This window comes from Carlito syrichta, unplaced genomic scaffold (genome assembly GCF_000164805.1).
Source record: "Carlito syrichta isolate Samal-C Ts95f unplaced genomic scaffold, Tarsius_syrichta-2.0.1 Scaffold304767, whole genome shotgun sequence".
NCBI lineage: Eukaryota > Metazoa > Chordata > Mammalia > Primates > Tarsiidae > Carlito > Carlito syrichta.
The window spans coordinates 173,400-188,380 of NW_007248863.1; the positions used below are offsets into that span (position 1 = coordinate 173,400).

General features: G+C 39.4%; 1 protein-coding gene across 1 annotated transcript in view; it reads left to right on the forward strand.

Annotated features, from left to right (window-relative positions):
* PLD1 (phospholipase D1) overlaps positions 1 to 14,981 on the forward strand; it is a 171,673-nt gene that overhangs the window by 124,123 nt on the left and 32,569 nt on the right. Inside the window, exons 22-23 of the mRNA XM_008060895.2 lie at positions 9,822 to 9,935; positions 11,994 to 12,043. Of these exons, the coding sequence (XP_008059086.1) occupies positions 9,822 to 9,935; positions 11,994 to 12,043 (164 nt within the window). The remainder of the gene's footprint in view (positions 1 to 9,821; positions 9,936 to 11,993; positions 12,044 to 14,981) is intronic.

Here is a 14,981-nt window from a genome sequence, read left to right on the forward strand (position 1 = left end):
GGCACCTTCTTATCACTACTTAGGGGCCATGATGTGCCATCCCAAGCTTCCCCTTTCTTCCTTCAGAGACTACTCTGGTCTCTACTCTTGTGAAACTCAGAACTTCCCTGCCAAAGTCACATTCTTAGCAGCAAGTATAATTTTGGCTGTTGGAAAAAGAATAGAATAGAGCACAGAGCAGGTGGAGGGAAATGACAGTGGTCAGCCAGGCCTGACCAGGGAACTCAGACCCTCTTCCCGGTCCCGCCCACCCTGGAGAGGTCTGCGTCTTTAAATTGCCAGCTCCCTCGACTGGGCTACGTCTTTATTTTTGTACCAATTCCCCTAAGCAATGTCTCTGTTCTTCTCACTTCCTCTGGTTCCTTCTCAGCAACCATAATTCTTTATGGAAACAGGTTTTGCAAAACCGCCACGTTCTGTTCCACGACCTAGAGCCTCAGACTAGTGTTATCCTGTGCTAAAGAGCAGCTGAGGGAATCAGCTGAAGAAAAGGAAATTCCTGTGCTAATACCTAAAAGTGTCTCAGAGTTGAACCCATTGGAAACCTTTCTCAACCCTTTCCTTGACAACTCAAACGTAACTAGAGATCAGGGAGAAAAAAAATCATAGTCCACAGTCTAAAACTGACTGTTTTTTTTTAAAACCATGTTTGAGTAAGCCAGAAGACCAACTGGAACCCTATTGCTACCTAAGATCCAGATAGAAACATTTTAAAGCACTGCATGCCATGAATGAATGGATTCTGAAAAGGATCTCAAATTTTTGTTTATGCATAATTTTTCTGCCTTGGTAGAAAGTCAGGAAGTGAGAAAGTGGATTTTATACTGTTATCACCAAAATGTTGACATGTACAATTAAAATAGGCAGTTGACTTAATGTTGCTGTGTTTTAATATTAAACTGTGTTAAAAATATAGTATTAAACTACATTAAAAAATACACAAGTTTGAAAATTGCTCAAACTCATCATGCCTCTAATAACTGTAGAAAAGTTATTATACCATTTGCCCATAAGTGGGTGGTGTGGGGAATACCCCTCTGGGAAACCTGAAGTTACTGGGGGGACCTGTTACCTGGAGACCCACGTTCTCTCTGGCTCTGTCATCCACAGGTATGTGACCTTCTGAGTGTGTCAGTTTGCTCTTCTGACATTCTATTTCTTTACCAACAGAGGGAATAATAGTATTTGCCCTACCTAGTAGCTTATCATAGCATTTCCAGGAAACTCATCATCTGGCAGCTTGTTGCCCACTGTAAACACAAACAAAGATAAAGAAGTGCAGTATTCAAATCAGCACCTTCAAGATTAGTACTTATGCTAGAAACAGAAGTGCTTTACTTAAAGATGTTTGTTTAAATATCTCTCATTTTAAATTACTAGATGGCTTCTGCTGGAAAAGAACAACATGCTTTGGTTTCTTACCATCGGCTCTTGCTCCTCCTGTGACAGGTGTAGGCACCTGAGTGAACACTTCTGTTCGGAGATGCCCTGCCAGAAACCTGGTGCTGACTCCTGGGAATCCATTTTTGGAATTCCCACTGTTGATATAGAGCACCGTCCCAAAAAATATAAAATAAAATATATTCAGAAGCATAATGTGAGTTCAGTTTTAATTTCAGACATCATTTACTTTGTTTTTTGAAAATATACTACCTTTCTCATTGAAATCACGGGTTGTTAATTGAATAAAAATGTTATGAAATGGTTTTTGAGCCTTTCTATTTAGTAGGTGCTTTACCTGTGTTAGTTACATTATCCAATCTTCATATCCACCTTATGGGGTTGGATGCATAATTGCCCCAGTCTACAGATGAGGCAGCTGAGGGCTTGTAAGATTAACTAACAGCCAAGTCACACAGCTGTTAATGGGTGGACCTGAGACTCAAGCCATGTCTTTAAACCTTCAGCCTGTACTTTTCACCACTAAGCTACAAAGCTCCCTCACTTCATGGGAGTAGACATTTTCTCATGTTAAGCCTCCAGAAATCTGAGACATACTTTATTTTAACATTTTGAAGTCAGATGAATTTTTTAAATGTTACTGTTTGATAGATACAAAATTCTTGGGCTTAAAGAAAAATCTATATCCTATAATTATCCTATAATTTTGTACCAAGCTAAGCAGACATATTGGGCATGTTTTAGAAGCATTATCTTAAAGAAATTTAAACTGCAGTTATGATAAAAAGAATAAAAACATTTTGACTCAGTACACCAATCACTGGCTTCACATTTTTTTCTTGTGGGATAACTTCCAAGCTCTATAAAATTCCTGGAGAAAGAGGTTACATTGGGGCATGGATGACAACAGAGCATGGCAGGAGAACTTTTGATTTGGATCATTCTATTGCTTTTATTTCATTCTAAAAATTGTATGAATGGTAACCTCAGCAGATAGAGAAAAGTAAAGATTGGCACAGGCCAGAGGCCAGTGGTCATTCTGAGCCTGAGCATGTGCCCAGGCAGAAAGAGGAAGGAAGAGAAAGACTAAAACAGAATGAAAACAGCAGGGCCATAACAGGACAGTTTAATAAAGGGCTTTGTATCATCTTCTTGGGGGCCTCTAAAGGATATGCCTGCCAAGTTATCAAGTCCAGGGTGACATCCAAGTCAAACATGCTGGTGAACTCTCAACCCTCTTACATTTTCGAAAGATAACCAATATATGTGTTTGTGCACAATACTCGTATATAGTATGTCATAATCTATAGAGTCACACATACCATAGGTAAAGTCAGTGCTAAATAGGGCCAGCATTTCTAGTGGAATAGCAATGATTCTAGTCAACTCCTGCATGCACGGATGAAACTGAAGCTCAGAAAATTTCCTGCGTTTTAAAAGTTTGCCAAACACGGAATAAAAAGGGTTACGCCTCAAAACACCAAGAAGCTACAGATCCAATTCCAACATAATTGATACCACCGTAGTATAAATTACTCTTTACACACACAAAAAAAATCCACTAAGCTCTAACCACAATTCTTGTTTCTGACAGTATTCACTGCTGCAAAATCAATGATTATGAAAGGATTTAGGGCAGCGCTTAAAGTTGATGATGATGAAATTGGCCTACACATCTTCAATTCTCAGAAAATAAGGTGTCTTGTCACCTTAAAAGCACACTGAGCCTCCTTGGGGCCTCCTTGCGGACCCTAAGACCCAATCCTAGCTGCCCTCCATGCCTGGGGGGGACCAAGGACAAAGGCGGAGAGGGGAACAAGGAAAGGCGTTAGCAGCAAGCCGCACTGTCACCCGTTCACATGTGAATTAGAATCTGCTTTCAGAGACACAAGCAGCATGACAGCAACCACGGACATTAAAAACAATAATTTCTTTAAAAGCCACTCTCTCACCACCCTAAAAAATTTACTCTTGTTATTTTTCTATTTCCTTTTCAGTCCATGTTAATATACATATTTCTATTTTCTGTTGAATTGTAACTTATTTTTTTTCCAGTAACTCCCTTGAATTTTCCACTCAAGCCCCATTTTCACATAATAGGAAAAAATGTAGTTTAGGCACTTCCTAATAAATGTGACCAAAGTCAATGATTTCTCCTTTTTTCTTCTTTGTCTTTGGAGGCAGGGTGCTGCCCCTCCCTCCCCTTCCTGTATTTCTCATCCTTGGCCTAGATGCTCAGAAGCACTGGATCTTTGGAAAGGGGTTCCTGATCTTAGGACAGATCTCTGGCCTGCTCTGAAGCCTGCTCAGTGTAGCTTGGGGACTTCGGCCTTCTCAGACCTACTTTGTCACTTCTCCATTCCTGCCACATTCTGTGCTGGTAGACGACACCCTCCATGTTTCTCTGGCACTCTTGAAAGCCAGGCTCAGATCCTCTAACATCTGTCCTGTTTTTCCTGTAATTCTGCCTGAGGCCGAAAGACAGAGACCCTGCACTGAGTCTCACCCTTCCCTTTTTACACTCCTTCCTCAGTTTAGAGACTCTTTCTCTAGTTCCCCAAATCTACAAAGGTGATATCCCTGTGCTCTCTGATTCCTTGTCTCCACAGGAGCAATACCAGCTTCACATCTCCAGGCACGGGGGGGAGTTACCACATTTAAGGGGGAAAATGATTTACTATTTTAGAATATCAGCTTGCCACATTTATATTCTTATCACTGTAACTCTGTTGAGCCCACTTTATTTTATTTTATTTTATTTTTTTTGAGTGGGAGTCTCACTCGGTCGCCCAGACCGGAGTGCAGCGGCCGCTCCCGGCCACCGCAGCCTCGCCTGCTGGGCTCCGGTGATCCTTCCGCCTCAGCCTTCCGAGTAGCCGGAATTACAGGCGCGTGCTACCACACTCGGCTGATTTTTTTAAAATTTATTGTGGAGATGAGGTCTCACTGCCCAGGTGGGTCTCGAACCCGTGGTCTCAGGCCATCCACTCACCTCAGCCTCCCCAAGGCGCGGGATTACAGGCTGAGCCACCGAGCCCGGCTTGAGCCCATTTTAATACAGTACCGAAGTGTTTTGCTACTGAGCCATCATGGTGGTCATTTTTAGTGGCTGCGAGATGGTCATTCCATTGAGTGACTATCACATAATTTAGTTAACCATCATCCCTCTATTATTGCACATTTATTTCCAATTTTTAGCTATTTTACAGAATACTACCCTAAGAGTTAGTGTGTTTTTATTTTTAACAGTTTTAAATTTTTTTATTATGTATTAAAAAATTATCACTGTACATATTTATGGGTACAAAGTGACGTTATAATTTTGAATAAAATATGAAATATTTAATTTAATTAACATATTCATTACCTCAAATATTTAACATTTTTGTGATAGGAACATTTGAAATTTGCTCTCTTACTAATTTTGAAATGAAGAGTACGCAGTTATTAAGTATATTGACCACACTGTGCAATAGATCTCAAAAAATTCAAATGTATTTCTTCTATCTAACTGAGGCTCTATACATTTTGACTATCATCTCCCTATTCTCCCATCCCCCAGTTCCTGGAAACCACCAGGATACTCTGCTTCTATGAGTTCAATTGTTTCAGTTTCAATGTATAAGTGAATATACACTGTGTTTGTCTTTCTGTGTTTCATTCATTTCACTTAACATAACATTCTTCAATTCCATCCATGTTGTTGCAAATGAAAATATTTCTTCCTTTTTAAAATCTTAATAATATTCCATTGTGTATATATACCACATTTTCTTAGTTAGTGTGTTTTGAAAGAAAGTCATATTTTAAGAAGTCTGAGAATATAATTGTATAAAATTGTTCTGAATTAACGTGACTGAAGTGATTGCCTGCATAATGCCTGTGGCTCAGTGCCTACTAGCTCTTATCTTGCTCTTAAAATCATAAAAATTGTGCACATTAGGGACTTGGGCTCTTACCCTAAGCTGATTGATGTCATTTGCACAACCCTAGTATTATGAGAGTGCAGTGTTTCAGGAGATTAGAATCCTCAGCAGCTAGAACTGCTGTCTCTGTGGACTAGATCAAGAAGACAGTTTGAACATACCATCTCACAGAATTTTCTCTTACTTGGCTTATATTCAATCACCATTTTATGGTTTGAAATTCCAGAGCCCTTCTTTTCTGCAGCAGTGAAAATCTAAGTCATTTCTGCTAACTTGCTGAACACAGTTTAAAATCATCATTCAGAAAATGTACAAACTACTGCACTGCAAAATAGAGACCTTGACATTGAGTAGAGAGTCCTAAAAATGAGAAAATGCGGATATTCTGATTTCTACAAACCAAAACTTCCAAGAATGTTTTAAGATTTTTATAGGACATTTTTCAATATCCTACATATGAGATCTCCATATTGAAGTCATTTTTGCTTTTAAAACATGCAAAAATAAAATGGAATCATTTCTTACAAACAGCATCACAAAGATGTCATGTTCAAACTAGTATTACCATCTCTAAGATTTTTCCAACAAATGTAAAAAATTACTTATGTGAATCAGCATAAATACCAAGATAGCTGTTTATTAATATTTTTTATTAGAGTCTCACTCTGTTACCCTAGAATACAGTGGCCATGCTCACAGTCACTGCTCAACCTATTGGGCTCAGGCGATCCTTCCACCTCGGCCTTCCAAATATCTAGAACTACAGGCGTGCACCACCACACCCGGCTAATTTTTTGTGATTTATTATAGAGATGAGATCTCACCAAGTTGTCCAGGCTGGTGTTGAACCTCTTGGCTCGGGCAGTCCTCTCGCCTCCGCCTCCCAAAGTGCTGAGATTAAAGACGTGAGCCAACACGCCTGACTACGAAATAGTTATTTCAAAATATCAAAAAAACTAGAAACCACCTAAATGCCTATCAATAGAGAACTGGTTTAAATATTAAGAAAAAGATAAGAGAACTAGTTTAACTATAAAGTATGGTAGAATACTGTGTCCTTGTGGTTAAAAATGAGTGGCTCTCTATGTTCTGATGGGGAAGAATTTCCAAGACACTTTGTTAATGATAAAAGAAACATTCAAAGAAGTATTCATGGTACTCTAATATCTGCATAGATGAAAAGTACATATATATATATGCTTATACATTCATGAACTGTTTGTAAAGGAGCATGGAGGTAACAGGTAACAGGAGCTGTCCTCAGGGAGGGCAGATGGGAGTTGGGAAAAAACTGGAAAGAGAATTTGTCACCATATAATCTTACAACTTTAAAATCTTGTACTATGAACACATATTACCCATTAGAAAGTAATTTGTTTGTTGGTTCCTCAAAATGCTAAACATGGAATAACCGTATGACCCAGCAATTCCATTCCTGAGTAGATACCCAAAAGAACTAAAGGTAGGAACTCACACAGGTACAATATGTCAGTATTAATAGCAGCAGTGTTCACAATAGCCAAAAGGTAAAACAACCCTAGTACAGGCTTCCCTTGCTAGGTAAGTGTTCTAGGAACCCATCCGCATCACTGTACCAGCTAGCATTCTTGTGAGAAGCTGCGTTCAGCTTCAATGAATTTTTTTTTTTTTTAAGGTTATTTCACCACGTTTGCCCATTTCATGATGGGTGATTTATGAGCGCACTTGTCCTCACCGCATTGAGTGTTCAGCAGTTTTGTTTTGTTTTTTACTATAAATAGTATGATCCCTGTGCCCCTCCTTCCTTAGTCATCCAGTCTCACCCAGAGCAACTTTTTTTTTGTTCCCTCGGATAAAAAAAGTCCTCAAAGGGAAACATTTTGTCCGTGTGGAAGAGGTGAAACAACAGCAGAAGCACTAAAAGGCATCAAAATTGACAAGTTCAAACTGTTCTGAGCAGTGGAAAAAGTGTCTTAAAAGGTATATTGCATCAAACAGAGAATACTTTGAAGGTTACAGAATAAATACACAGCTTTTTATTTGAAAACACCAATGTTTGGGGGTGCTGCCTCTTACATACTATGAAATATCATTTAGCCATCAAAGAAGGGAATTCTGATGTATATTACAGCATGAATGAACCTTGAGGATGTTTTGATAAGTCAGACACTAAAGAGCAGGTCTTATATGATTTCACTCAGTGTGCGAATGCTAGGAAGTTCATAGAGACAGAAACTACATTAGATGTTGCTAGGGATGTAGGGACAGTTGTCATTTAATAGTCACAGAGCTTGTTTGGGATGAATATCAAGTTTTGGGAATAGTTGTGATATTTGCACAACATTGTGAATATAGGTCGTGCTACTGAGCTGTACACTTAAAAATGAGTGAAATGGCAAATTTTATATATGTACTGCCATAATAAAAATTTAACTAAAATATAATTTATCTTCATGAAAAATGCCCTGTGCAGCTTAACTTCTTCTCTACCAGAGACTCCCCCAGAAACTTTCTTCCAACCTGACCCCATCCTCCCAAAGCAGATAACTCCAAGTGTATCATGCGTGCAAGGGTCCTCTATTGGATGCTGCCCAAAACAGAAAGATGTGTGGACAGACATCCTGTGTTTCAGAGGAGCTTGTCACACAGCCTAGGCAGCAGGTGTGTGAAGCAGGGCGTGCTGAGTAGACGTCCGGATTGTGAGCCATGGAAGTGCAGATGCAGGAGAAAAACCAATTCTGAATGATGGTTCGACAGAGGGAGTACCTTTAAGGTAACCTGGAAGAAGTGGGCTTCCTTGGAAGCACTGAAGGCTGAGGAGCCAAGCTTCCTCAGGAGGGAGGTGACCTCTGGACAAAGGGCGGTGGTGGTTCTCCTGTCACAGGGTCATGTGGTAAGACGGTTCTGGAAAACGCAGTTGAGGCCAAATGGTATTCATTTTTGAGCGTTTGGTTTAATTCATTTGGACTTTTAAATGCTGGCTGTGAGGAAATAGCTTGGGTATTCTTTCTGTTCTTCCCACTATCCTGTTCACCATTGAGGGATGTGAGCCTTTTACCCTTATCAAGCAGCGAATTTTGAGTTTACATTCTTTTAATGTTTTGTTTTCGACTCAAGCTATGCTTGCCATCTAGTGATTAATCCATGCCATTGCAGCAACCTACTTGTAAGCCTTTTTCCTCAGCACCACAGCTGAGCTCTCTCAGGCTGTAGATTTCACTGCTGGCAGGCACTTCTATGCTCAGCTTCCCTTTCCACAGGCCCTGGCAGACCTTGACGTTCAGAGACATGGGTCATGAAATCTCCCTCAGAGAGAAGTGACAAGGCTCAAGTGAAAGAAGAATTTAGTTGTATAGAAGAATATGAGCTTTATAAATCAAGTCTTTTGAAAAGGTTAAATTGGATCAAACTTGAAAATGAACCGATAGCAACACCTTTCAATAGGTGACTAACTTGATTTACTGGCCACATTCCTTTCCAGGCCTCTCCTTCTTCCTGTATATCTTATAGATGGCAGCAAGGACTCTCATAGTTTGTTACTCCAAATAAGTGGAGTATTTGAATAATTTGAACACAATTCTTCAAGTTTTTGAATGTCTGAATGCAAGTCAAAGCGGGGAGCTACACTTTCTTCTTCTATTGTTAAATCACTAAGTGGAATTCCTTTTCCTTCAAAGGTTGACATTAATCAGTTGGGAGAGTGGGCCACTTTTATTTTATTTTCAAGTCTTGGTCTGTTTACTAGTTGATAAAATACAAGTGGAGCCTAAAATTATAAGGGATGGATCTAGAAACCACAGCAAGTATAAAATAATTAAAATATTAGTCCCTCTTTTTTATACTCATTGTTTACACACACACACACACACACACACACACACACACACACACACACGTATAAATATATGTGAAGGGGATTTAAAAATAAATATTTGTAACTCAGAATTCTTAAAGGGCCCAGGGTAACATTTTGCAACTGAAATCTCAGCGTTTCTAAATACATAATGATGACTGTTATGTTGGAAAATTTACTAGATCCCGTGTGTTCTTTTGCCCTTGAGATCTAGGGATGAGAACTCATTTATTCAGCAATTATTACTGAATGCCTACTGTTTGCCAGGCTCTGAGTTGGGTACTGTGAGATATAACTTGTTATAACTATCATAACATCTTTTTTCAAAACTTTGTTGTAATCTCCCCCTCCCCTTTCCATGGGATCCCAACAAGACTTTCTTACACTGAATTTTGTCCTATAAAGGATTGTGCTGTAGAGAGATAATGAGTAAATTTCCACTTTGCTCCCAAGTTCACTTACTGTTTGGGCTATGAATTGACAGCCTGGAGAGCAGCTTCTGGCCACAGCTGCAGAGGCCCCACCCAAGCCCTGAAATGTGATAGGATGTATTGCAAGAAGCCATTCACTCAATCTTTAAAACTGTGTGAACGGCTTGGCCGTCATGTTAAACTGATACTTCACCTTTTTTTGGTGACTTTCTCTGCATCTGACCTTTGCAGGGAGAGCCAGAGATACCGGGTATATGTTGTGATTCCGCTCCTGCCAGGGTTCGAAGGAGACATTTCAACCGGTGGAGGAAATGCTCTACAGGCCATAATGCACTTCAACTACAGGTGCCAGAACTCTACATTGTCTTGGGCTTTCAGTCAGCCGTACCTGTTAAGCTGGTGAAGGTTCAGTGCAGCGTTGAACAGATAAACACTTTGTTTTTACTTTCAAATCTTGGCCTGTTTATTAGTTGATAAGATTCAAATAGATTCTAAAATGATCAAATGGTGGGCCGAGGACACAGGGTGAGTATAAAATAGCTAAAATATTAGTCCTTTTACCTTAATTGTCTAATTATATACAGAAAGTTAATTAAAAATTGTCTTTAAGCAGTTAAATAGTTATTGAGTTTATATAGTCTCTGCAATAAGTAGAGAAAATATCACAATTGAAAGCCTGAAGTGGTATGATTTGCACGTACGCCAGCAACACTGGTAATAATAGCCTCTGTTCCTATCTCCTGGAATTTTCATTGTTTTCTCTATCACATCTTTGTTAAAATTTTAAGGAAAGTCCTGTACTTGCTATTTTCATATTTATTTTAAAAGGCACACTTAGGTTTCCTTGAGACTTCAGATTTGGCCAGCAGAGCATTGCAAAGAGGGTTGGGAGGTGCCAGCAGCTGGGTAGACTAGGGAGGCGGCATGGAAGGGGATAGAAGGCACCCTGACTTCCTCTCTGTGTCACTTAGCTAGGGGAGAGAACAGAAGCTGAGAGAAGGTGCAAGCTGGCCTGGGCAGGAATCCAGCCCCCAGCTACAAGCTGTATGAGATACAAAAGAGCCCTACTCAGGATCACACTCTTAATACAACAGAGCAAAGATGAGAACCTGCATTATTTTCTTTTAATATTTCTTGCTTTTCTGAACCATTTGTAGTTTCTCACCTTTCTAATCAAACCCTTTGAAGGGTAGGAGAGGGCACCTGAGACCTTCCATAGACTCCTCCATGAGTGGAGCAGGTGAGGGCTCAGGGCCTTGGTCCAGTTAGGCGTGGGGACAGAGATGCCTTCTTGTTTGGGCCCCTCGCCCAGAAGAACCCCTGCGGCATCTGTGCACAGTTTGAGTCACCATTGGGCTGGATTTTTTAAAAATCATCTTGTTTCTCATTGACCTTTAAAGCTTGTGTCTCTCTGCCAGGGTTTCAAAGAAGGACTTTTGTTTGTTTCCTCTAGGGTAATTTTGCCTAGTTATACTATGAGAGAGCTTTAACTGTATTTTGGTCTATATACTTGGATTGAAGATTTGCCCGTTTCTAATGCTGTCTGGTTTATAGCATGACAAGCAGAGCTTTCCAAGTATTTGAGGCACTGACATAGTGTTTAATTGAATTTTATCAACTTCATTTGCCATTCTTATATTATTTTTGGAATACTGTCAATTGTAATTATTTTCTATGACTACTTTCTTAAGTTTGAGCCAGCTAAATAACACATTTCACTTTTGTTCAGCAACCAAACCTATAATCTTTTATATAAAAAATCTCTATTCACCAGCATCATCTTTAATAATATTAGCATTTCCCAGGCATAAGTGTATTTTTGACTTCTTTTGTGGAGCAAGCAGATGGAACATAGAATTTTTGTTTTGTCAGTTTTTATAATTGATCAACTATAATCAGAGTCTTAAGAAACAAAATCATTAGCGGAGTCAGTTGAGACTATATTTTTCCTTTAAGGGGCTTTGCTCACTTTATAGATACAGCCCATTATAATAGTTTGTTTAATTCATAAATTATTCTGCCAAATGGTTGCCTTTGCCACTTTTGAAAGCAATGTGATTTTCTAAGTACTCTTATCTACTGACACATTCTAAATTTGTCATTGCTGTCACCAAATTTTGTAGGAGCGAAAGTTCATTTTTAACCCTTCTTTTTAAAAAATAGCTTCTGAAATCTAGCATCAATTTTATAACTGTCTCATTTACCCATCTCAAAATAACTACCTTGTCCCATTAATGACATTACAAAAGTGATACTCATGTACGTTTCTTTAGCTTTTAAAAATGTATGTAGCATTTTCTCATGCTATGTTTTTATGGGTTAGGATTCAACCTACAGATATTACAATCGGGGTTGGCTGTTTTGAAACCTCCATAATTATTTCTTTCCTTTATATATTTTCAGAACCATGTGCAGAGGAGAAAATTCCATCCTTGGACAGTTAAAAACAGAGCGTAAGTTACTGCTTTTCTTTTCCTCACATGGTTGTTTTTTATTATGAAGGTGAGGTACAGTAATCATTAATGTCTTCCCAGTGTGACTATAGAACTCTGTTCATAAAAGGCACCCATAAAACGCTCAACTGAGATAAAGTTTCCTCATTCAGTTGACCAACAGTCAAATTAAGATACCAAGACTTGAGATGCATAGATAATGAAAAATGAGAGTGTCTTTATAATTTTACTCATTTTTATTCATTTTAAACAAGTGTTTTGATAATAACTGAGATGTTTAAGGCATTTCAGAAAGACCCTGCATGTGTATTCTCCATGGATCTTCTGCCGCAGTACTGAAGAGTGGGAAGGACGTCTGCATTAAAAATAAGGAAACAAGCCGGGCTCGGTGGCTCAGCCTGTAATCCCGCGCCTTTGGGAGGCTGAGGTGAGTGGATTGCATGAGTCCGCGGGTTCGAGACCCGCCTGGGCAGCGAGACCTCATCTCTACAATAAATCAAAAAATCAGCCGGGCGTGGTAGCGCATGCCTGTAATTCCGGCTACTCAGAAGGCTGAGGCGGAAGGATCACCGGAGCCCAGCAGGTCGAGGCTGCGGTGGCCGGAAGCGGCCACTGCACTCCAGTCTGGGCGACAGAGTGAGACTCCAACTCAAAAAAAAAAAAAAAATAAGGAAACAAATGCTACATGGCCAGCAGATATTTATGTGATCTTCTATTTATGCAGAAATCCCAGGGTTCTTACAGCACTTTAGCACTTGTTCATGTTTAGGAAAGAAAGTCTATTGTACAGCCATTTTGCCACCACTGACATTTTACTAAATTTTGAGAGTATTATACTAGAGGTAAAAAAGAAGAAAAAACAACAGTAATACACTTCACATCTGTAGTTCTTTATAAATTTTAAAGGCACTTTCCCAGATACCTGCTTAATGGATCCTCCTACCTAGTTCTTTGCTACAGTATATCATAACTAGAGGTTTACTTATCTATATCTCCCTGAACTAACTCTAAATTCAGCATATAGTAGGCACTCAGTAATGTTCTGTAACTACATGCAATAGTTACACACTAAGCTAGAGTCAAGAACTGAAGTTGTTTGCCTTCCAAATTGTGAAAACCTAGGCAGCCACACTAAAAAGGCTAGGTTTTATTCAGAAGATAAAATGAGGTTAGTGGAAACCTTTGAGCCTGGAATGAACTCATATAGTGGTGTCTGTGTCAAGATTCACTTACTGTTGATAAGCAGGGCAGAGAGAGACTGGTGGCAGGCAAGAGGTCATAGTGCATGGTAATGGAAAAAGGTGTGTGTGATTAGGACTGTGAAGGAAGACTTGAGGGATTAGTGGGAGGAGGGGAGAGTAAAGGAAGTGTCAGATCATTCTAGGAGCTTCAACCCAACTGGCCAAGGGAGTGGACCTGCCACAGAAGTCTGGAAATGCCAGAAGGAGACTTCATAATTATGTGATGCCATGTGACATGGCCTTCAGATTTAATATGAATCTCAACTGAGTTTTTTGAAGAAAGATTTTATTTTATCCTGGTAGCCTCCTAAATGATGATGTACTAAAATGTGGGGAGAAAATATTAGGCCTTTCAAGTATATATATTTTTAACTTAAAAATAAGAAATTAGAACATCAGCAGGAATGACAGAGGATCTCCAAAAATACGTCCTCTATCAAAGTAGCAAAAACACTGACAAAAATAGTCAAAATGAACTTTCCCAGATTCTGGAAATTAACCAAAGGCTTACAACAATTCAAGGAGTGTTTACTCAAGAAAAACAGCTGAATCTTGGTAAGAACAGCAGGTTTTGTGGCACTTAACTTTCCAGATGGCCATTCCTCCTTCCTCAGCAACACAGTAGTCTTAAAAACCAGCAACTCTTTAGTTGTGGTGAACACCAGCAGCCTTGCCACCACTGGAGGGAGCAGAATAGACTGGAAACTGCCATCTCCGGACACAATTCTCAGAGGACTGTCATTATGTGACCTGCCTGGCAGTTTCCTTTAAACCACCATTTTAAGGACTTATTTCACCTGAGTCAGACCTTGCTCAGTGCAAATAGGGTTTTACATAAGTATTAGTCAAAAGCACCCAGCAACAACTATTTAATATCCCTGCTACCTGAGGCAGCAGTAACAGCTGAGCAAACAAGAAGCCGGTTAAAAATACTTAAAAGGAAAAGCTGGAGAATGATAATCCATAGTGGGCATTAGAAAGCTCCTATATCTTCCTGGGAATCTAAAAGGCTAAGGGTATATGTAGGGCTGTGTGCATGCACAGGGTCATGGCGCATTCTCAGGAAAGACTTGAGAAGGTCCTCAGCTTTCACTTCGGGCTGACCTTGAGACTCTGTGCAAGCAGAAAGGGAAGGCTAAGGCAGAATTCTAAACCGCATGCCTGCGCATTTAAGGCATGCCCTCCCCCAACCAGGCTCACATAGAATGTAATTGTAAATAACAAAAGGAAATTTTGGGAGTTTAGTTAGAAATTAAACAGTGCCCTTATTAGTAACCAGAGAATCAAGATGCTTCAAGGGACAGTAAAAAGTACTTTGAGATGAACAAAAATGAAGCCGCATATTAAAAATGTATGGGAGGCAGCTATAATAATGCTCGGAGGGAAATGTATAACTGTACACTTTTACATGTAAAAAGAGGAAATGTCTCAGATCAATAACTTAACTTCACAGCTTAGGAAACTGGAAAAAGGACACACTAAGCCCAAAGCAAGCGGAAATAATGGAGATTGAAGGAAAAATAAATGAGATATAGAAAAATAATAGAGAAGGTAAAACCAAAAGTTGCTTCTTTGGGGAAAAAAATTAACAAAATTGACAAAACTTTAGCTAGACTGACTAAGTAAAAAAACAGAGAAGACTACAGTTACCAAAATCAGAACATAAGAGGGGACATTACTATTGACTTTAGAGAAAT